This window comes from Oryctolagus cuniculus, chromosome 5 (assembly GCF_964237555.1).
Source record: "Oryctolagus cuniculus chromosome 5, mOryCun1.1, whole genome shotgun sequence".
Taxonomy (NCBI): domain Eukaryota; kingdom Metazoa; phylum Chordata; class Mammalia; order Lagomorpha; family Leporidae; genus Oryctolagus; species Oryctolagus cuniculus.
Window position 1 is genome coordinate 125,931,772 of NC_091436.1, and position 22,338 is coordinate 125,954,109.

General features: G+C 58.8%; 1 protein-coding gene across 3 annotated transcripts; it reads right to left on the reverse strand.

Moving 5' to 3' along the window:
• Positions 1-1,580: 1,580 nt before the first annotated feature.
• CAPN11 (calpain 11) lies at positions 1,581-21,667 on the reverse strand. Of its 3 annotated transcripts, none has more exons than XM_051854681.2 (22): positions 21,537-21,667; positions 13,310-13,560; positions 12,891-12,960; positions 11,961-12,079; positions 10,701-10,834; positions 10,443-10,611; positions 8,963-9,046; positions 8,789-8,874; positions 8,451-8,525; positions 8,182-8,342; positions 7,410-7,588; positions 5,823-5,834; positions 5,313-5,524; positions 5,001-5,040; positions 4,841-4,906; positions 4,700-4,757; positions 4,532-4,596; positions 3,366-3,434; positions 2,901-2,979; positions 2,679-2,795; positions 2,318-2,376; positions 1,581-2,178 (listed from the first exon to the last, which is right to left on the reverse strand). In XM_051854681.2, the coding sequence occupies exons 1-22, from the start codon at positions 21,649-21,651 to the stop codon at positions 2,152-2,154; spliced, it is 2,247 nt and encodes a 748-aa protein (XP_051710641.1). In that variant the 5' UTR covers positions 21,652-21,667; the 3' UTR covers positions 1,581-2,151. The 3 variants fall into 3 exon arrangements, with proteins under 3 accessions (XP_051710641.1, XP_051710643.1, XP_051710642.1); XM_051854683.2 differs by lacking the exon at positions 21,537-21,667 and adding an exon at positions 16,733-16,867; XM_051854682.2 differs by lacking the exon at positions 5,823-5,834.
• Positions 21,668-22,338: the final 671 nt, after the last annotated feature.

A 22,338-nucleotide genomic window follows, 5' to 3' on the forward strand; every position in this document is an offset into this window, starting at 1 on the left:
TCTGCCTTGAGGTTGGCAGCATGGCACCACAGGGCAAGGAACAAAGGACTGAAGTCAGCGCCTTCCTGGGGCTCCCAGAGCCAGCCGTGACTGCTGGCACCTCGCAGAACCATAAAGGGAGGCAGGGCACTGTGGTGCTGCTGCTTGCGACAACCACATTCCACAGCAGAGCGCCAGTCCCGGTCCTGGCTACCCAGCTTCCGATCCAGCTTCCTGCTGCAGCGCTTGGGAAGGCAGTGCACGATGACCCAAGTACCTGGGCCCCTGCCACCCACGTCAGGGACCAGGATGGAGTGCCAGGAGTCAGCCTGGCCCAGCCTTGATTGTTGTTGCCATTTGGGGAGTGAAACAGCAGATTGGAAGATCTCTCTTGGCCTCTCCCTCCTTCTGTCATCCCGCCTTTTAAATAAATTAACACACACACACACACACACACACACACATCTTGAAGGAGCTGTTAGTTTTCAGAGCTCACTGGGCTCCCTGCTCCTTAGCAGTTCTGTGGGGAACAGATGTGGCCAGAGGGCAGACAAGGGATACAGAGATGAGCCTTTTAAGAGACTCTGGGCTGTCAGATGAGACCAGGGACGGAGAGGAAGCAGGGAGGGGTGGCAGGACAGGAAATGGCTCCTGGGCGACTGTGGAGACAGCAGCTTAGACCCAGGCTGGCTGGGTTAAGCCTTTGAAGTTGCAAAGGAAGCAGGGAGCAGGGCTGGCACAGATCAAGGAGACGGAAAGGCCATCTCTAAGCGGTCGAGGTGGGCGTGGGATGGGTACAGAAGGCAGCAGGGCGCTGAGGAAGCTGGAGGAGCGCACAGGCTGAAGCGCTGGGTGGGGGCGGCTGGGCACCGTCTCTGCCCGAGGTGCTGAACAGCTTGGGTGCCCAGGCCCCATGGTGACCGAGTGATCTGAGAGGACGGGGAGTGCAGGTGAGGGGCGGCTGGGGCTGGGGCCGGGCAGGTAGGGGCAGAGCTTCCGGGGTCAGGAGCTGGTGGACCAGGTGCCCAGGGCTTCACAGTTCCTGTGAGGGCAATGACGGGCAGCACTTTGCAACCCCTCTCCACCCACAATTTGAATCTGTGCATCTCTCCCTCCCGCTCTGAGCTCACCTGCTGCCACCTGGGCCTCAAGGCTCCCAGTCTCAGCCCGAGACTGCCCCTTCCTTATATAGCCCGCGGGCCGCTGCCGCTGTGGGACTCGTTACCATTGCACCTGTACACGCACCGCTGGGGGCTCCAGTTTGAGGGCACAGATGAGAGGGGAGGCTCAGGGCCTGCAGGCCCCTAACTCTGCCAGCCCTGATGACGGGGTTTGCAGGTGGCTGGTTCCCTAGCTGCACCCCAACTGAGGCACGCACGGTTCTCTTCACGACAGGCATTGCTGTGCACTCAGCATCTGGCACTGCTTGCAAGTGCCAGCGGTGTCCCCGAGTCACTGTGACGGCCACACAGGTCTAAGTGCTCCCCGGAAGTGGGGGCTGCCACCCTTGCCCAACAAAGCTTCAGGATTTGCTTGATGCTGGGCAGTGGACTTCCAGCCCAGCCAACCTCTTGCTGTTGTACACACACAGAGACATGGAAGCCAGCACGTGTGTTTATTACGATAATGTCCAGGAGGCAGGTGTGAGGGTCTGTGGGTGGGCGGGGGGCGAGGCTGTACCAGGAGGCAGGTGTGAGGGTCCGTGGGTGGGCGGGGGGCGAGGCTGGACCAGGAGGCAGGTGTGAGGGTCCGTGGGTGGGCGGGGGGCGAGGCTGGACCAGGAGGCAGGTGTGAGGGTCCGTGGGTGGGCGGGGGGCGAGGCTGGACCAGGAGGCAGGTGTGAGGGTCTGTGGGTGGGCGGGGGGCGAGGCTGGGCCAGGAGGCAGGTGTGAGAGGGTCAGGAGGCAGCTGGGAAGCAGGAAGTGAGCTAGGAGCCCCTTCCCTATTCTTGGCCTCCCTAGTCATGGGGGCACCAGGGAAGCATCACTTCATTTGTCGTAAAATCTATCCAGAGAGGGAGGGAGACTGTGAGGTCGATCCAGCTGCTCCCCAAGCCTGGCTGGGGAAACTGGGAGGATGCACACAGGGTAAACTCGGCATCTGCAGCCTTTCCCTTCAGCTGAGAGCTGCGAGGACTGGCCCCCTGCTCTGCCCAGCACCCTCGCTGCGCCTCTATCCCCACATGATTGCCTGCAGCCACTGCATGGAGAGAAGACAGCCCAAGAGACGGCGAGGAGGGGTGGTTTTAGGAGGGGCACAGGATGGGCGGGGCGACTCATGGGGGGGCGGGGCGACTCATGGGGGGGCGGGGCCGCGGGTGGAGGAGCATCCCACGTACCTGCTGCAGGTTCACGTGAATGCAGCCAGTGTTCTGGGGGTCCATGGTCAGGAAGAAGGCTGTTTTGGGGGGTGGCAGGGGAGAAGGGCTGAGCTGAGTCAGCGGTCTGAGAAAGACCCACCCCTGGCTCGAGAGAATGTCAGGGCACACGTTCTTCCTTGCTGCCCCCCAGCTGGCTCCAGTGGTCCAGGGGAGAATGACCGACCACAGTTCAAGATAGCTCTGCTGGGTGCCAGACCCAGTTCTGAGCCAGCCGTGGGGATGGCTGTGGAGCAGCACTGGCTGGGGGGAGGTGCGGGAGAGGGCCAGAGTCCTGGACTGGGCTGGGCAGGGCTGGGCAGTGGGCAGGTGCCTGACTCACTGAACATGGCCTTCAGCTTCAGAAAACAGCTGATGAAGCTGTTAAAGTCCACGATCATGTTGTCATCCGCGTACCTCGCCACCACCACCTGCATCACCTTGTTGTTCAGCTTGATGCCTGGGACAAAGTGGACAGGGCAGGGGGAGAGGCCAGGCTTCCAGCCACTGCCCTCCACTGCCACCCTGCCCCAAAGCCATCTCCTGGCCCCTGGTCCCTGGCCACCTGCTTTCTCAATTGCCAAGCGCATCTCGTAGGAGTTCAGGGTCCCTGAGTTGTCCTGGTCACACTCTTGGAAGATGTCCTGCAGAGGTGAATAGATAGGGCTGTGTGCATGGTGTGTTGCTGGGAACAGTGAAATGCCTCAGCACACTGGGCTCACAGCAGCCTCTGGGGCCCTGGGGCACCCCTCCCCCTCCCAGCTCCCTGTGCTCCTCCCACCTAGTGATCCACAGGGGGTCAGTCGGCACCTGCTGAGACTGGCCGGGCCCTGGCTGTGCTGGCTGTTCAGTATTTTGGCTGGCTGGTTGTACCTGCACTCCAGCTGACCGTGCGTGTGTGCGTGCTCGTGTTTGTGTGTGTATGTGTGTGTGCGCGCGCGCGCGTGCACACGCAGCCGGGGACTCCAGTTCTAGCTCCGCCCTTACTGGTTTCCACCCTCCCAAAGACACCCCCCCCAGTACCCTTTACCGTCCATTTCTTGATTTTTTTCCACAGGATCTGGAACTCCAGAAGCCCCAGCTTGCCAGAGCCATCTTTCTGGGGGGTGGTTAAGGATAGCCAAGAAGGGGATGAGGAGGGCCTGGTGGGGGCAGGGAAGCAGAGGGCCACACAGAGGGGGCACACAGTCGAAGGTTCTTGCATGGCAACAGCTGGAAGGGCTGGCATCTTCCTTAAAAAAGACTGTACTTATTGGGGCCAGCACTGTGGTGCAGTGGGTTAAGCCAATGCCTGCGATGCCAGCATCCCATGTCAGAGCGCCGGTTCAAGTCCCAGCTGCCCTGCTGCCCATCCTGCTATTGCACCTGGGAAAGCAGCAGAGATGGCCCAATGGTTGGGCCCCTGTACTCATGTGGGAGACCTGGATGGAGCTCCTGGCTCCTGGCTTCAGCCTAGCCCAGCTCCGGCTGTTATGGCCATTTAGAGAGTGAACCAGCGGATGGAAGATCTCTCTAAGTGACACACACACACAGAGAGAGAGAGAGAGAGAGAGAGAGAGAGAGCGAGCTTCCATCTGCTGGTTCGCTCCTCAGATGGCCACAACAGCCCAGTCTGAGTCAAGCTGAAGCCAGGAGCCAGGAGCTGCATCCTGTTCTCCCACGTGGTTGGCAGGGGCCCAAGCTTCCCAGGCAGGCCTGGCATCTTTTTTTTTTTTTTTTTTGACAGGCAGAGTGGACAGTGAGAGAGAGAGACAGAGAGAAAGGTCTTCCTTTGCCGTTGGTTCACCCTCCAATGGCCGCTGCGGCCGGCGCGCTGCGGCCGGCGCACCGCGCTGATCCGATGACAGGAGCCAGGAGCCAGGTGCTTTTCCTGGTCTCCCATGGGGTGCAGGGCCCAAGCACCTGGGCCATCCTCCACTGCACTCCCTGGCCACAGCAGAGAGCTGGCCTGGAAGAGGGGCAACCGGGACAGAATCCGGCGCCCTGACCGGGACTAGAACCCGGTGTGCCGGCGCCGCAAGGCGGAGGATTAGCCTAGTGAGCCGCGGCGCCGGCCAGGCCTGGCATCTTTTGCTATCATGGAGTCCAGTCCCCAGCAAGGACACAGCGCACCGCTGGCTGGAGAGGCAGCCTCCCCTGAGCCAGGTCAGGGGTAGGAGAGCACCGGGCAGGACTGTCCACTGGACAGGAAGATACATCCATGAGGTTGACCATGCAGCGGCAGGAGTCCAAGCCAAAGTCCTTGCTCTTGAAGTTTCTGACTGTGGGGAAGGGCAGGGGCGGGAAGAAGAGGTGGAATGGAGGGAGCACTGTGGGGACGCAGGGAGTGGTCGGGATGGGGCCCGGGGCATGCGCAAGACTCACGTTTCATGGCCATCCTGTTGAGCAGCCTTTGGAGCTCATACATGTCTATCTCGTTGTCCTAGAGAGCAGGATGTCAGCCCCTGCTGGGCCCCTCGGCCCCACAGCTGCCTCCCTTCAGCCCTGAGCCGACGGCTCTGTCACCTCTCCTGCCACGATCTCAAACAGACGGATGAAGTTCTGGTCCAAGGCCTCCTCGGAGACATTCTCCTGGGGGAAGGGGAGTGGCAAAGGGGCCAGTGCTAACCAGTCATGTACACCCCTGGGTGCCATCTTCCAACCCAACCCCGGAGCCTCCCCTCACCTCCTGAAGCTGCTCCAAGTAGTTGACTTCATCCAGCTCCCTGGCAAAGACATAGAAGGCTCGGGGGTTACTGGGGCTGGGGGAGGGGCGTTTCCATGGGCTGGCTCTGGGAGAGGTGCTGAAGCACCTGGGGACCCTCCTCCCACCCCGGAATCTGGGGTCTGGGCCTAGCTCTGGTTCTGTTGACAGCTGACTGGACCTCTGCCTGTCTCAGCTTCCCTGACTGTAAAACAGGGACAACGTGCGCAGACGATGACAGCACCCTGAACTTGACCTCCTCCAGCTCTGGAGCAGGGAGGTGCAGCCTCTCACCAGGACTCGCTGTGCTTCTCCGTGAAGACCCGAAGCAAGAAGTCGGCGTCTCTGTGCGGCTCGAAGGTGGAAGGGATGATGATGTAGTCCCCGGGCGGCAGCCGGAGCTGGCTGCTCACCTCCCGGGAGTTGGTGAAGATCTCAGAGAAGCCATGGTCCTGATACTTTGTGAAAAAGTCCTTCTTCAAGTGGACATCCTGGATGTTCTGAAACTACACACGAGCCCCGGAGGTGGGTACAGGACTGGCACGGGAGGGCAGGGAGAGAGGGTCCCCCAAGGTGGGTGTCACTCCCAAGGGACCTGGTCTGGACACCAGCCAAGTGGCAGGAATCCCAGTGTGCTCTCTCTCTCTCTTGTCCCCGATTCCCATCAAGGCCAGAGGGTGCTGGAATCCCAACCCAGTGCCCCCCAGAGCCTTTCCCCATATCCCAGCCCCTGCCCATCCCCATGCAGCCAGGGTTAGGGTGAGTGCTGCCCAGGATCAAACCCTAGGTCTTCATTTTCTGTACCTCCTTCGGGACCTGGGAAAGGGGGAGAGAGAGAGAGAGAGAGAGAGAGAGAGAGAGAGAGAGAGAGAATCAGGTCTCCAGAGTAGTAAAGGGGCTCAGAGCTCTTACACACCATGTAAGGTGTGTGCATTGTGTGTGTGTGTGTGTTGGGGGTATTCCAGGAGCACAGGGGCACTGATGGTGGCATGGGGCCTGGGATCGTGAGAGCTAAAAGGTCCTGGCATTAGGAATCTGTCTGCTTTGGCTCACAAAGAACAGTTCACACAAAGCTTTGCCAGGGCCTCGCCTAAGGACGGGAAATGGAATCCCAAAGGTGAGGTGACTCGCCCAGGCTCACCCAGTTAAAAGTGAGAGCTGTTATGGAAACTAAGAACATTTTCCAGCTGCTATTCCAAGGAACACCCATATCCTGGAGGACGTTAATGGGTGACTCTTGAACTTGAGGACTGACATCAAGTACATGTGCAGAAAGCTGAGTGAAGTCAAGGTGAACAGAGCAGCTGCTGCCCTGCTGGTGTTCCCTCCAGGACTCGTGCTGGGACTTCATCCCCACGGCGCCAGGTTAACGGCTTCCGGAGGCGGAGCCTTTTGGAGGTCATGAGGTTCGGACGAGGTCACAAAGCTAAGGCCCCCATGGTTGCATTGGTAGCCTCAGAAGAACAGGAAGAGAGACCTGAGTCAGCCCGGGGAGCGCTCACAGCCCTGTAATGCCTGTCCCCAGGTCATGACCCAGCAGGAAGGCCCGCACCAGATGCCATATCCTTGGACTTCCAGAAGCATGAGCTAAATAAACGTCTTTCCTTTATAAAATGACCTAGTCTGGGGTCTGAAGTGACAGCGACAGGAAGCCGAGCGAGGCTGGCGCTCCACGGCTGGGGCTGCCAGCTCCCTTAATTAGGCTCCTGCACTCCATCCAGCTGGGGCTGCAGCAGAGCCCTTCTTATCCTTGGACGTGGCGTCTGCAGACACATCTGTTAATCTGGCGTAGGCCAAGGCTGTGCGTGTCCCTGCTCTCTGTTGAGCCCCTGGAGACTAGACTGGACCCTGGCATGGAGCAGGTGCTCTCTAAATATTGTTGACGCCACAAAGGAGCAGACAAAGGACCATTCCTAGGGTTTTTGCAAAGCACAGGTTGTACTGGGAAATACTTTGCGGGGGTTTCTCTTGGCTCCTCGGTGAGTGTCACGGGTGGGGTGACTTGGGGGACCCTTGGGGGGTTGTGGAGAAGTTCTGAGTGCCTGGGAATCACAGACTCCACCCCTGATCCCGGGACCTGGAAGCCTGGGCAGATGCCCTCACTTCTCTGCCCTCAGTCCCCTCCCCTTCCTGCTTGCTGGAAGGCACAGGAAGGCAATGTCCCTCAGGCCTTGGGAACCACGCCCCTGGCACCAAGCAAGCCCCAGTTCCCTGTTGTGAATGTCAACCTGGGTGGGAAGAGCCCTGCCTCAAGGGACAGGGCTGTGGATGAAGCCTGCTGGAGCTTGTCTCTCTCCCTGGGCGGGCAGTGGTCCTGGGGAGGAGGGGTTCTCCTGGGCAGAGGCCAGGCAGGGGAGCGAGGGTGGCCGGGGGACCGGCCGGGGCGCCCACCGAGAAGATGACGAAGCCAATGGTGTGGAGCTGGGAGCCCTGCGGCCGCCCGTGCCGCCAGTTCTTCTGCATCAGGGCCACGAGGCAGGTGCAGACGATTGTGTTGTCCTCCGAGTCTTCGTCAGGGTCATCCTCCTCAGGGAGAGAAATCCTGAACTGGGGGTTGGTCCAGAATGTGTCTGTGGGGGAAGCGGATCCGCACGGCTATGCTGGAGGGCAGATCCTTGACCGTGCCCTTCCCAGGGCGGACTGAGCTGCCCCAGCCACGGAGCCCGGCGGGGGGTGGGGGTTAATGGGAATGGGCCTGACCCCTAACTCAGGCCCCCCTGAGCCCGTGGCCCGTGACCCTGTGCCCTGTGCCTGCTTTCTTTTCTTTTTTTTTTTTTTTTTTGACAGGCAGAGTGGACAGTGAGAGAGAGAGACAGAGAGAAAGGTCTTCCTTTGCCTTTGGTTCACCCTCCAATGGCTGCCGCGGCCGGTGAGCTGCGGCCGGCGCACCGCGCTCATCCAAAGCCAGGAGCCAGGTGCTTCTGGTCTCCCATGGGGTGCAGGGCCCAAGCACTTGGGCCATCCTCCACTGCACTCCCGGGCCACAGCAGAGAGCTAGCCTGGAAGAGGGGCAACCAGGACAGAATCCGGCGCCCGGACCAGGACTAGAACCCGGTGCGCCCGCGCCGCAGGTGGAGGATTAGCCTATTGAGCCGCAGCGCCGGCCTGGGCCTGCTTTCATGTCGAGCCCGAAGCCCACCCCTCCCTTCCTGCCCTCACCCACCGGGGTTATTCCTGCAGCCCCCCGCGGTGCTGCCCCTGCGCCAGCTGCCCTCGTAGAAGGTGGTGTGCCAGTAGCTCTTGTATTCCCCGGACAGCGTGTCGGGTGTGAGGTTGCAGATCTCCAGGAGCGTGAAGTTCTTCAGGAAATCCTGGTAGGACATCCTGGGCGGGGGTGGGGGTAGGGAGTGATTGGAGGCTCACGGGCATCCCTAGGCCCCGCCCCCTGAGGCGCCATAGCCAAAGGGCTGCAGGGGCCCCCGCCACACTGACCAGAACTCCCCGTCCTCCTTCTTGTGCAGCAACTCTATCTGCATGTCCGGGCTGACCTCTTCCCACTCCCTGGCGCTGGAGCAGACACAGGCAAGTGCAAGGAGAGCGGTGGGGGCAGGCAGTGCCCGCTCCCCCCAACCCCGGGGGACACCCCCATCCCTGAACACAGGCCTTCTGGGGTCCTGAGTTAAAATGCAGGATCTAGATGGAGGGGCCGGCCCTGGCGCTTAGGGTGTCCTCCCAGACGGGACCCCGGGTGCTCCTTTGGTGGTCCTGCCTTGCTCTTGGGGTCGGCCGAGTCCCCTGCTCCCCTCCTCGCCTGGCTCGGGGGCCCCTACTTGTCACTCCAGGCTCCGTTCCACTCAATCCGGCCCCATGGATTCTGCACCCGAATCAGCGTTTCCGCCTTGCCTCTGAAGAGGACCTGGGGGTAGCGGGTTGACGGTCAGGGGCGTGGGGTCAGGAAGAGGTTCCTATCTTTCTCAGGGAAGGTCACAGTGGTCCAGACTCACATCCTGAAGTCCGGTCACTGCATACGCATGTCCCCTCACCAGCATCCTGTGGGTCACGGACTCCAGGTCACTGTCACTGTTGACCTGCAGGACACAGATGGACGGGAGGCAGGGAGGGTCTGGGCAGAGGGACCCGGGCACCCAAAGAAAGTAAAGAACTCTGGTTCGTTTGAATTGTCATGACACTTTCTGTTTGGAAACAACTGTAGGTTCACACGCATCTGTAGCCCACACCCAGTTCCCTGGGGTTGCAAAGCTGCAGCGTGTGAGAGCGGGACGTCCATGTGGACATGAGCCGCCAACCTCACACAGGTTCCCCCATCGTGTGCCGGGACTGGTTAAGGTGCGATCCATGTGGTTTGGACGCCTGTGTAGCTGAGACATGGGACATTTCCATCAACACAAGCACACACGTGCGTGCACACACACACACACACACACACACATGCTGGGTTGCGCTTCTGTAACCACGCCCACCTCTTCTCACCCTTTCAGAGCCTCCCACCATCCTACATCCTCTGTATAACTTCCTCCTTCCTGGAATGTCCTATGAGTGGAGTCGCGCAGTGTGTGACCTGGGGGGAAGCTGACTTTTTAAATGTGGCACAATTCCCTGGAGCTACGTCTCAACAGCGGGTTCCTCTGTGTTGCTGCCTAAGTAGCCCATGGTGCGTGATCACCGTGGTTAGTTCAGCCGTTCATTCATCCAGGTCATTTCCTGATTTTGACTACTGGGAATACATTTGCTCGGCACAGGCATTTAGCCTGGCGGTTAAGGCGCCCACATCCCACACTGGAGTGCCTGGGTTCCATTCCCAGCTCTGGCTCCTCACCCCAGCTTCCTGCCAGTGCAGACCCTGGGGGACGGTAGTGATGGCTCGAGGAATTGGGTCCCTGCCATCCACAGGGGAGATCTGCATGTGTTCCTGGCTCCAGCCCTGGTCCAGCCTTGGCTGTGCCGGGCATTCGGGGAGTGAACCAGAGGATGGGAGGGTCCTCTGCCTATCTGCCTGTCTCTCTGCCTCTGAAATAAACAAAAAACAAGAAAAATATCGTTTCAAAAAAAGTGAAGTTGCTAGGAACATTTGTGACCAGGCTTTGCCTGGACACAAGGCTTCACTCCTTTGTGAGGAACGCCCAGGAATACAACCGCAGGGTCACATGGGGGGCACTCTGGGTTCGCTTGTTTAAATAAATATTTGTTGGGTGCCTCCTGCCTGCGGGGCTGTCTGGAGTACTGCCCTCGTGGACTGCGAATCCATTCTGGAGAGGATGGGCCCGGAAAAAGCACACAGACAGGCAAGGTATGGCAGGCGGCAAGGAACGTCGGGAAGGTAACGGCGTGGGGGCTTGGGGGAGGCTGGTCTGAGGGGAGAATGGCTGGGCTCAAATGTGAGGAAGGAGCCAGGCTCGCAGCTGTCTGGGGAAAGAACCCTGAGGGGGAGAAGCAAAGGCCCTGAGGTCGCCAGCCCCCGCTTACTTCGATGGAGCAGCCCATGAGGGAGGAGCGCTCCACTGCCTTCCGCAGGAGCCTCAGCAGGTCAGGCGGCGGCCTCTGCAGCTGGAAGCTCTGGGCCACGCCCCCGGTGAAGTCCTCCAGGCCCTCCATGGTGCTGCCCCCCGCCAGCGCTTCGTAGGACCCGCTCAGCCTGCGGGCAGGCGCGGAGAGGCCGCGGTGAGGGAAGCGGGCCGCCCCCGCCGCGCAAGGCCCGGCAAGGCGCGGGTTCGGGGCACTCACTTGGCGTAGGCCTTCTCCAGCAGGGCGCTCCAGAACTCCGAGTTCTGGACCGAGTGCACGAACACCAGCTTGTTGTTCTTGGTGGGCAGCCGGTCGTCCACCACCACGTCCATCCACTGCCCGAACTGCCAGAGCTGGGGGCGGCAGGGGGCCTCAGCCCGCCACAGACGCAGGCACCCCGTACCCCAACACGCCCCCGCACCCCAGCGCCCCCTGGTGGCCGGGTTTGGTGACACGCAGGCCCGCTGTCCCACGCTTCAGGATGGCTCCACAGCGGGAAAGGCAATGCAGAGGCTGTGTCTGCTGACGTGGGGGGCTGCCCACGTGCTGCTAAGTTAGAGGGGCAGCTTACAACCAGAATGTGGCAGAAGTAACGAGGCCACACAGGCACACATAGACACAAATATACAGAGAGACACATACTTAGGCACAAAAACCTAGACACACACACAGATTCACACACAGGCACACAGACACATGCATACACACAGATGTGCACAACAGAGACACAGACACAGAAGTGCACACATACACACTGACACACATACACACAAATATACAGACACATACATATACATATATGCAACGGATACACAAATACATACATATACATACATGCACATGGATACACACATGCACACGGAGATGCACACAGGCATACACAGACATATACACGCAGACACATACACACGCAGACATGAATAATGAGAAGGCAGGATGAGAGCCACAAACTAGTAAGGGTGGTTAAAAACATTTGGTTGTAGGGCCAGTGCTGTGGCGTAGCGGGTAAAGCCGCCGCCTGCGGGACCAGCATTCCATGTGGGTGCCGGTTAGAGTTCTAGCTGCTCTACTTCCAATCCAGCTCTCTGCTATGGTCTGGGAAAGCAGTGGAAGATGGCCCAAGTCTTTGGGTCCCTGCACCCACGTGGGAGACTCAGAAGAAGCTTCTGGCTCTTGGCTTCAGATCAGTCCAGCTCTAGCCATTGCAGCCACTTGGGGAGTGAACCAGCAGGTGGAAGACCCCTCTCCACCTCTGCCTCTCTGTAATTCAGCTTTTCAAATAAATCTTTGAAAACATTCGCCTGTGTGGTTTTTTCCATGAGCAGAGTTTGCTGTCACAATTAGACCCAAACCCCCCCCCCCCCCCATGAATGCTATTCTGTGAAATCAAAAAGAAAAACCGGAAGCCTCAGCGCTGGCGTGGATCCTGTCTGTCTCTCCTGCACTGGCCCCCACCCCACGCAGCAACCCCGCCCTCACCTGGAAGTGGAAGATGCCTGCATAGTTCTTCCTGAAGCTCTGCCCCCTGGGCACCACGCGGTACAGCAGTTTGGGGCATGTGGTGAGGGAGCCGATGGCGGCCAGCAGCCAGCAGTCCCCTGAAAAGCAGGAGGAGGGGTTGCCCTGCCCACACCTTGCTCTCTTTGCCACAAGCAGGGCAGAATGGAGCCCCCCCCCCCCCGCGGCCTCAGGGTCATCCACATGGCCCATGGGAGGCTGGCCTGAGGCGGCTCCGATCCCTCTGCGGATTCTCAGGAGGTGCAGTGGGGACCAGCATCAGGGGCGCTGAGTATGCTGGGGCTGCCCCTGTGTGATCCCTAAGACCAGCTCGTAGGACACTCGGCTCGCCTTCTCCCAGGAATCGCTGGCTTTGGGTGGGGGTGGGGGGGCGGGCGGGCAGCGGCCACGCTGCGTGGACACCCGAACAGCCTCCTGGGAAGTCCCTCGGGCGAGGCCTCCTGACGCGTGACAGCCCCTCTGGGGAGGAGAGCTGCCGCTGCAGCCCAGGCTTCAGATGGCAACAGCCCGGGCTGTGACCTCACGGGAGACCTCCCCGGCTCCGCATTTCCCGACCCATGGAAGTGTGTGTCAAGCCTTGCTGGTTTTCTTTTTTAAGTCCCTAAGTCTTGGGTAACTAATTATGTGGCAATCGGTGACCAATGCTGCTTCCCAGATGCCCCCCCCTCCCCCGAGTGCAGCAGGTGGAGGTGGCACCAGGTGCGGGGTGGGACTGGGGAACGCGCACGACGCTCCCGCAGCGCGGAAGCGGCGGGACCTGGAAGCGGAAGTAGATGGTCTGAACTTAGGCACCCCAGTTTTCCAGCCTCCAAAGACACCTTGCCACGCCCCAAGTCCTCCTGCCTGGCTTTCCCCACCTGCCAGCGGAGCCCGGCTTCCCGCCCGGCTCACCGAGTATCCCCTGGCAGATGTCAGTCGGAGAGATCCCGTTAGCGATGAACTGAGGGTTGCTCGTGATGTCCTGCAGGGAGGAAGGAAGCAGGGGTTCAGGGGGCCCAGGACAGGCCCCCTGCCTTCCCCCTGGACTGTGTACCGGGGAACAGTGTGGGGAGGAGCAACCTGGCGTTGCCTCAGGGCCGTGAGAGCCAAGGCTCACGGGTGACCTCCCCAGGGCTGTCTGGGGCCTTTGGCTTAAGCACATTCAGAACTGTTCCAGCTCTGTTGGTGGGGGGGAGGAAGGTGAGGGTCCAGGCTGGGCAGCGGAGGGTTGGAGATGAGCAAAGAGACTGTGGAGTCGCTACAAACCCAACCACCACCACCCTGCCCCTACGCCCACCCCCGTGGCCGGTGCCTCGGCTCCCAGGGCGCACCTTGGGCCGCTGCCAGCTGATGGCCTGCACATGTTTGGAGTTGGGGCCAAGGTCCTTGAAGCCGAGCGAGCAGGGCTCCGCGGGGAACAGGGGGTCCTCGAACAGCTCACCCCTCCTCAGACAGGTGGCCCGCAGCTCCTCAAAACTCTGGTTCCTGTAGCAGTGGGCATTGTGGTGTTGGCCCACGCCCTTGGCCTTGAGTCGGCTGTGGTTTATGTAAGCCACCATGCCCTTGTCGGGAAAAATGTCCTCTGCTCAAAAACAAAGAAGACAACCCAGTGAAAGAACAGGTGTTTTTCAGGTTGAGATTTACAAAGGACCGGTAAACTCGGTGTTCTTAGTCGTCAGGGAAATGCAATTTAAGAACAAAGCGAGAATGCCACTTCACACCCATTAGGCACAGCGGGTTAAGCCGTTGCTTACGACCCTAGGGGAGTGCCCATTTGAGTGCCAGCTACTCTGCTTCTGACCCAGCGCCCTGCTAATGCACCTGGAAAAGCAGTAGAAGATGGCCCAAATGCTGAGGCCCCGGTAACCTGCATGGGAGACCAGAATGGAGCTCCTGGCTCCCGCCTGGCCCACCCCTAGTTGTTGCAAGTGTTTGCGTAGAAGTGGATGGAAGATTCTCCCTCTCTCACTCTTTAACTCTGCCTTTCAAATAAATACATCTTGTTCTCTTTTTTAAAGATGATTTATTTATTTATTTGAAAGGCAGAGTCATAGCACTGGCCCCAGGAAATACATTTTTAAAAACATTGAAAACAAAAGACAGGGGTCAGCGCTGTGGCGTGGTAGGTTAAGCCTCCACCTGTGGTGCCGGCATCCCATATGGGCTCCAGTTGGAATCCCAGCTGCTCCACTTCTGATCCAGCTCTCTGCCATGGCCTGAGAAAGCAGTAGAAGATGGCCTAAATCCTTGGGCCCCTGCACCTGCATGGGAGACCCAGAGGAAATGTGTGGCTCCTGGCAGCTCCAGCCGTTGTGACCAATTGGGGAGTGAACCAGTAGAGGAGAGATCGATTTCTGTAACTCTACCTCTCAAATAAATAAATAAATCTTAAAAATAAAAAGGCAAATATTAAGTGCTGGTGAGGATGTGGGGAACCCAGAACCCTCGTACACTGCTGGTGGGTGACACAGCCACCTTGGAAAAGTGGAGAGGAGAAATCTACATCCACGCCAAATGTGCGTATCAGCCTCATGCAGACACCGCCCAGGAGGAGCAGCCCTCCCACAGCCCCCTCCCCAGCGTTTCAGGTTCCACCTGTGCCAAGATGGAGCCCCTTCCTTCCTCCCCTCTCCCCAGGCCAGAGCCCTGGGGATCTTCTGGACCCCACCCTGTACGCTCACCCTATCCTTTACATTGTCAGTTGCACCCTTTTGCATCTTGCCTCTTCTCTTCCTCCTCCAGGCTGCCTGCCCTGCTGCTGCCCCTAGTAGAGCCACACCACACTGCTGGGAGCACCTGGATCATTAACAGCCAGGACCCCCCACCCCCAGACACACACATGGCTCAGTCTCCCTGGCCTCAGCTTCTCCAGCCGTGCAGTAGAGTGATGCTCTAAGATGCTTGCTGTAGTTTCTGGCATAAAGCCTCTTTGAGACGTTAACTTCCGGGGCGGGCATTTGGCATAGTGGTTCAACCACCACTTGGAATGCCTGCATCCCATATCAGAGGGCCTAGCTCTGTGCCCCAGCTCTGCTCCTGATTCCAGTTCCCTGCTGATGCACTTTCTAGAAGACAACCAGTAATGGCTCAAGTCATTGGAAACCTGCTATCCACATGGGAGACCCAGGTTGGTTTCCTGGCTCCTGGTGTCAGTTTTTTTTTTTTTTTTTTTTTTTTTTTTTTTTTTTGGCTTATTTATTTGGGGCTGGTGCTGTGGCATAGTGAGTAAAGTGCTTCCTGCAGTGCCAGCATTCCATATGGGCGCCGGTTCGAGACCTGGCTGCTCCACTGCCGATCCAGTTCTTTTCTATGGCCTGGGAAAGCAGTGAAGGATGGCCTGAGTCCTTAGGCCCCTGCACCCACATGGGAAGACCTGGAGGAGGTTCCTGGCTCCTGGTTTCGGATCGGCGCAGTTCCGGCCATTGTGGCCATCTGGGGAGTGAACCAGCAGAGGGAAGACCTCTCTCTCTCTGTAACCTTGATTTTCAAATAAATAAAATAATTAAAAAAAAAATTTTTGACAGGCAGAGTGGACAGTGAGAGAGAGAGACAGAGAGAAAGGTCTTCCTTTTGCCGTTGGTTCACCCTCCAGTGGCTGCCACGGCCAGCGCGCTGTGGCCGGCGCACCATGCTGATCCGATGGCAGGAGCCAGGTGTTTCTCCTGGTCTCCCATGGGGTGCAGGGCCCAAGTACTTGGGCCATCCTCCACTGCACTCCCTGGCCACAGCAGAGAGCTGGCCTGGAAGAGGGGCAACCGGGACAGAATCCGGTGCCCCGACCGGGACTAGAACCCGGTGTGTCTACGCCACAAGGTGGAGGATTAACCTAGTGAGCCGCGGCGCCGGCCTAAAATAAATCTTAAAAAAAAAAAAAAGATTTATTTGTTTTATTCAGAAGGCAGAGGCAGAGGAGTGGGGGGAGAAGTCTTCCATCCACTGGTTCACTCCCCAAATGGCCACAATGGCCGGAACTGGGTTCATCCGAAGCCAGGAGCCAGGAGCCTTTTCTGGGTCTCCCACGTGGATGCAGGGGCCCAAGGACTTGGGCCATCTTCCACTGCTTTCCTAGGCCACAGCAGAGAGCTGGATCAGAAGTGGAGCAGTCGGGACCCATATAGGATGCTGGCGTTGCAAGCGACGGTTTTACCCACAATGCCACAGAGCTGGGCTCCGCGGCCCAGGCATTGGGCAGGCATTGGGAGAGCTAGCAGATAGGAGATCTCTGTTTGCCTGGGTCTCTCTGTCTCTCCACCTTTCTTTCTTCCTTTCTTTTTTAAGATTTTATTTATTTATTTGACAGGTAGAGTTACAGACAGTGAGAGGGAGAGACAGAGAGAGAGGTATTTCTTCCATTGGTTCACTCCCCAAATGGCTGCAACAGCCAGAGCTGCACCAATCCAAAGCCAGGAGCCAGGCGCTTCTTCCGGGTCTCCCATGTGTGTGCAGGGGCCCAAGCACTTGGGCCATCTTCCACTGCTTTCCCAGGCCATAGCTTAGAGCTGGATTGGAAGAGGAGCAGCTGGGACTAGAACCGGTGTTCAGATGGGATGCTGGCAGCTGCAGGCAGAGGATTAACCTATTGTGCCACATTTATGCCTTTCAAAGAAATTAAATTCTTTTTAAATTAAGAGATACATTTAAATATCAAAAGCCATTTAAAAATCTAGGCCAGAAAAATAGTTTCCCCTTCTTTTCACCAGCTTCCTCCCTCCCTACCCTGAGGTCAAAACACACCCGCCCCTTGCATGCTTTACCTGGATGTCTTCTTGGTCACGTGACCCGCCCCAACGTGGCTGGTGCCTTCCTGGACACAGGCTACCTTCCTTCCTCAGCAACATCGTACTGTTGTGCCTCTGTCTGGGGTCATGCTGGTCCTAGGCCCACTGGGTCCACTGGGAAAAAAGTCCCACTGGGCCCCCAGACCTTGCTCTGTGGCCTCTTCTCAGCCAACCTTCTCCTACCACACTCAAGTGAGAAATATTTTCTATCCACTGGTTCACTCCCCAAATGGCTGCAACAGCCAGGGCCGGGCCAGGCTGAAGCCAGGAGCCAGGGGCCTCATCTGGGTCTCCCATGTAGGTGCAGGGGCCCAAAGATTTGAGTCATCTTCTGCTGGCTTTCCAGGCGCATCAGCAGGGAGCTGAATCAGAAGTGGCGCAGCCAGGACTCGAACCAGAGCCCACAGGGGCAATGCAGGCAGCAGCTTAACCCACCACGGCACAGCACCAGCTCCGAGGACAGGAATTTCTGTCTATTTCACTTGCTGTTGTAGTCAGCACCTAGTAGATGCTCAACAAACGTTCTTTACTTATTTATATGTGTTTGAGAGGTGGAGGGGGGGTGGATTCCATTCTCTAGCTCACTCCCCAGATGCCTGCAATGGCCAGCTCCAGGTCAGGCCAAAGCTGGGAGCCAGGAGCTCCATCCAACACTGCTATGTGGGTGGCAGGGACCCAGCTACCTAAGCCATCACCTGCTGCCTCCCATGGTGTGCATTAGCCGGGAATGGGCTGGGACTCACACCCAGGCACTGGGACACAGGGTGTGGGCGTCCCAGGCAGGGTCTTAACCCTGCCAGGCTGAACCCGCCCAACGCAAGGTTTTAAGAGTTGTTTCCTGGCAACTCTGGAAGGGGGTGTGTGTGCTTCCCTCACAGCAGGGGGAGCAGTGAGGCTCCTTGGAGGGGCAGACGGCAGGGGCTCACCTCTGCACTCCCTCAACCAGGGCGCACCCCCAGAGCAGGTGCCTGGTAACTGGGCGGGCCCACAGATGCCCCCACATCACCTCCCGGACACAAACAGAGCTTGGCCCAGCCCGGGGATGCAGAGGGTTGGTGTGGGGGATGAGCAAAAGCTGGCCTGGCACCACAATGGCCTCTCAGGGGTTCCTTCGGGGGTCATGGGGGCCTGGATGCTCCCGGGCCCCCTCAGAAAGTTCTATCGGCCTTAAGGATCAGGTTGAGGGAGGACTTGGGATCTTGCTTCTTCCATGAGCCAGTGGCTTGAAGGAGCTGCTGGGACTCTTCCTTCCGTTATAGCAATACCAGCACTCCCGTAGCAGTTATAGAAGTCACCACAGGCCTGAGCCTGTCCCAAGCACTTTCCATGCCCCTGCCTGCGCCCTCTACTGGTTATGTTTATTGCTACCATTCCCCTGCTCCAGCTGGGAACCGCACAGGGCGATTGAACTGCCCCAAGGCCACACCCAGGGTGGGCAGCAGAGTGAGGGCTCACACCTAGGCAGGCGGATCCGCGTCCCCCCCTCACCACACTCACTGCCCTGCTGGGTGGGGGCTGCGGTGGAGGGGGCCTGGCGGAGCGGAGGGGCAGAGGCTTTGCTCAAGGCTGGGTGTGGTCAGCAGACCCTCACCCACTCTCCCGCAGCTTCCACGTGGTCTTTGTGAAGTCCCCTTCCGGGACAGCTGGGGGAGGGGGGCGATGAAGGGAAGGGGAAGGGGTGGGGAGGCAGCTGGTGCTGCATCGGAGGTGGGGGTGGGGGGAAGGGTGTTGCAGGATTCAATAAGACAACATCTAGGGCAAAGGCTGGCGTTTAGTTAGGGCTCAGAAAATGCCAGTTGCCTTCACTGAGCTCCTACGAGGCGTACACAGCCCCCTGCTGTGTGCCACGTGTCTGTCACAAGACTTCCTGGTGACTTTCCTCGGCCCACTGGGGATCACCCGGAGATGGTCTTGTTTGCATTCCAGAGGGCAAACCCCAGCTCACCGCTGCCACCCTTCACTCTGGGCCGGGCATTCCCGCCTGGAGTCTGCGAGGACCTCCCTGGCTTCAGCACCGAGGCCGCAGAGGCAGGGAGAGGCAGCCGGCTTGGGTGGGAGGATCAGGGAGGCTGGGGCATGGCTGCCCCCTGTCCTAGGCTCACCTCGCTGCCTTCCACCACCCCCTGCCCCGCCCAAGGTTCTGGCTCAGGAAGTATTAGCTTTGGGGAGTAGGGAAGAGGAGTGTGGGGCCAGAATCCAGGAATTCCCACCTGCCGCCCTCCCTCTTCCCACCTAAGTCTCCAGGGGCTCTCTTAGAAATGGTAGAAGGCCCCTGGCAGGTAAAGCCGCTGCCTGCAGTGCCAGCATTCCATATTGGTGCCGGGTTCGAGACCTGGCTACTCCACTTCCGATCCGGCTCTCTGCTATGGCTTGGGAAAGCACTGGAAGATGGCCCAAGTGCTTGGGCCCCTGCACCCACTGGGGGACTTGAAAGAAGCTCCTGGCTTTGGATGGGCTCAGCTTTGGCCATTGCAGCCATTTGGGGAGTGAACCAGCAGATGGAAGATCTCTCTCTCTGCCTCTGCCTCTGCCTCTCTGTAACTTTGCCTTTCAAATAAATAAATGAATTAAAAAAAAAAAAAAAGAAAGGAAGAAAGAAATGGTAGAGGAAGCTTCCTCTGTCAGACTTGGGCAAATGATGAAAGGTGTGTGTGTGTGTGTGTGTGTGTGTGTGTGTGTGGTGGGAGTGGTGGGAGGTCTAGTTCTTTGTTCAAAGACACTGTGGGGGGTGAACAGTGGGGTCCCTTTCACAGGAGAGGGTTCAGAGCAGAAGGGGAGGAGCCTCTGGGAGGGATGATGGGAGGGATGAGTTCGGGGGTCCTCCTCAGAGTAGATCAGGAACAACAGACTGTCCCCACCTGCCCCAGGGGGACCCCAGGGTCTATGCAGGCAGGTCCTGTCCAGAGTTCTCCATTAGGGGTTGCCGTGTCCCCCAGGGCTGGGTCTGCGGGCCTCTTTGGTCGTCACAGCTGGCAGTGGATGCTACCAGCATCCAGCAGGGAGAGGTCAGACAGGAGCTGAAGCCCACGTGGGAGACCAGGATAGAGTTCCTGAACCCTGGTCCAGTCCTGGCCATTGTGGCCAGTGAGGGGAGGGAGCCAGTGAATAGATGTGTGTGTGTGTCTTTGTCTCTGTAACTCTGCATTTCAAATAAATGAATAAATATTTTTTTTGACAGGCAGAGTGGACAGTGAGAGAGAGAGACAGAGAAAGGTCTTCCTTTTGCCGTTGGTTCACCCTCCAATGGCTGCCGTGGCCGGTGCACTGCGTTGATCCGATGGCAGAAGCCAGGTGCTTCTCCTGGTCTTCCATGGGGTGCAGGGCCCAAGTACTTGGGCCATCCTCCACTGCACTCCCTGGCCACAGCAGAGAGCTGGCCTGAAGAGGGGCAACCGGGACAGAATCTGGCGCCCCAACCGGGACTAGAACCCGGTGTGCCGGCGCCGCAAGCGGAGGATTAGCCTAGTGAGCCGCGGCGCCGGCCAAATGAATAAATCTTAAACAACAACCCCCCCCACACACACACACACACAAACACCATAAAACACAAAGCTTGGGTCTGCCTGAACTTCTTGCTCATCACAGAGAAGCCCCATGCCCATACACACCACTGCAGTACCCACAGAGCCCTGCAGAGGGCAGCACACCCAAGCCCTGTGATGCTGGCCAGGGGCTGGGGCCGGATGACACAGAGGGACAGGACAGACAGACAGGGCTGGCTACGGGCAGCACAGGCAGAGGCTGGAGCGGTATGGTAAAATGAGACGTGAGTAAATGGGAAGCTTTCTGTTCTGCTAGTACATCCTGTCTCCTCCGTCAGACTGGGAGCCATCACCAAAGGTGGAGGCTCCAGCTCCTCTACCAGGTTAGGGACCTGCAGGGCCTTGCTTGCCCCAGTTAAATCTATGCTAGTGTGCTTTTCAGATGACAGAAACTGTATTTGTCGTGTGCTACATGATGTCTCGGATCATGTATGCACTGGGATGGCTCCTGGACCTGACTCACACATGCGTTACCCTCACATACTTACCTTTTTTTGTGTGTGTGTGTGTGGTGAGAACACTTAAAATCTACTTTTTCAATGATTTTCCAAACACATGGCTCCTAGGGGACCTGTGTCTGTGTGGACAGCTTGATTTGTACTGTGACATCTCAGGGAATGAGTGAAGAATGAGGAGTGGGCGAGGGGTCCGCTATGAGGCCTCAGCTTCCAGGGGTCAGGGGCAGGTGAAGGCCCAGGGCTGGGGGGGGGCTAGAGGCCGCTGACCCCTGGTGACTCCCACAGGAGGCCCCAGCTGTCCCCGGCTGACGGTGAGGTGTAGGGCTGAGCCCTTCTGCCGGCCAAGGTTGGGGCCCTCTGACCCCCTACCCCTTCCTTCCCCCAGCGGGGATGGCTCCTCTCTGCCAGCCCGGGCCACCAGCCCTCTCTCGTGGACCTGAGTCCATCGGGTGGGGCCGTTCCCCATCTTTCTGCACCGAGGGCCTTGGAGGAGGTCTTCTCTGTTCCCTGAGCTTGGCCCTGTTCCTCACGTGGCCGTGAGCATGGTCCTTCTCCCCTCCACACCCAGCCCCTCTCTGACTTCCTGCCCTGGGTCCTGCCAGCGGGTCTGACCAGCGGCCGCCTGTTTCTTCCCAAGCAGCCGAGGAAGAGGCCTCTGCTGCCCATCAGCATCCAGCCTGATGGAGGAGTCCCAGTCCCCATCCTCCGGGGGCACACAGTCTGATGGGGGACACACAGCGCCTTCCCTGCAGGCATGGGACAAACCCCATCTGTGCCTACCTGGGGAGGACAGCATGGTGGTGGCCAGTGCGGTGCTTGGCAGTTGAAGGATCTGGGGGGAGGGGCAGAAGAGCCCTCCCCCACCCAGAACCCTGCAGTTGCAGGGGAATTCCATGGCCAGTGGGCCGTTTTGACCACTGCCTTTCCCCTCTTCCCCTCCTTCCCATCTGTTTCCTCCGGGTGCTGCCAGCAACCCAGCCCTTTCCAACCAACCTGCCAGTCCTGATGCCCGAGCTGAGGCCCACCCCAGGAGGTCCACCAGCCTGGCTGACCTCACCTGTCGTCCAGTCCCTGCCTTCAGCCCATGCCTTCCGGGAAGGGGTGGTCCCTGTCACTGCACCTGAGCTTTTCATCCTGAAACCCCCCTTTCCCACTGACACGGCACCACTCCTGCCTCTGTCCTCCCAGGGCGCTCCCCTCTCCTCGGAAGGACCTTGGTCTGTGGGGGTGAGGTCCACCCACTTCAGGACCTCATCTTGGTGAAGTACACCTGCAGCAACCGCTCCACTTCCAAACATTCGCGGGCACTGGGGGCTGGGGCTTCTCCATGTCTTTTGGGGGATGCGGATCACCCCCAAGGCTCCCTTGGCTGGCCCGTCTGTCTGCCTTCCTCAGGAAAGGAGTCCGCCCTGGGCTTGGCCAGACTGTGCAGCTGTTGGGGACAGGCACTGTTGAGGTCATCCCAGGGCTCCCCGGCCCCACCTGGCATTCATCACAGACCCAGCAGGTGTGGGGCAGCACAGTCCTACGTGAGCCGGCCTCAGGCATGGCACCGTCCCTTCCATTCCTGGACCTCAATTTT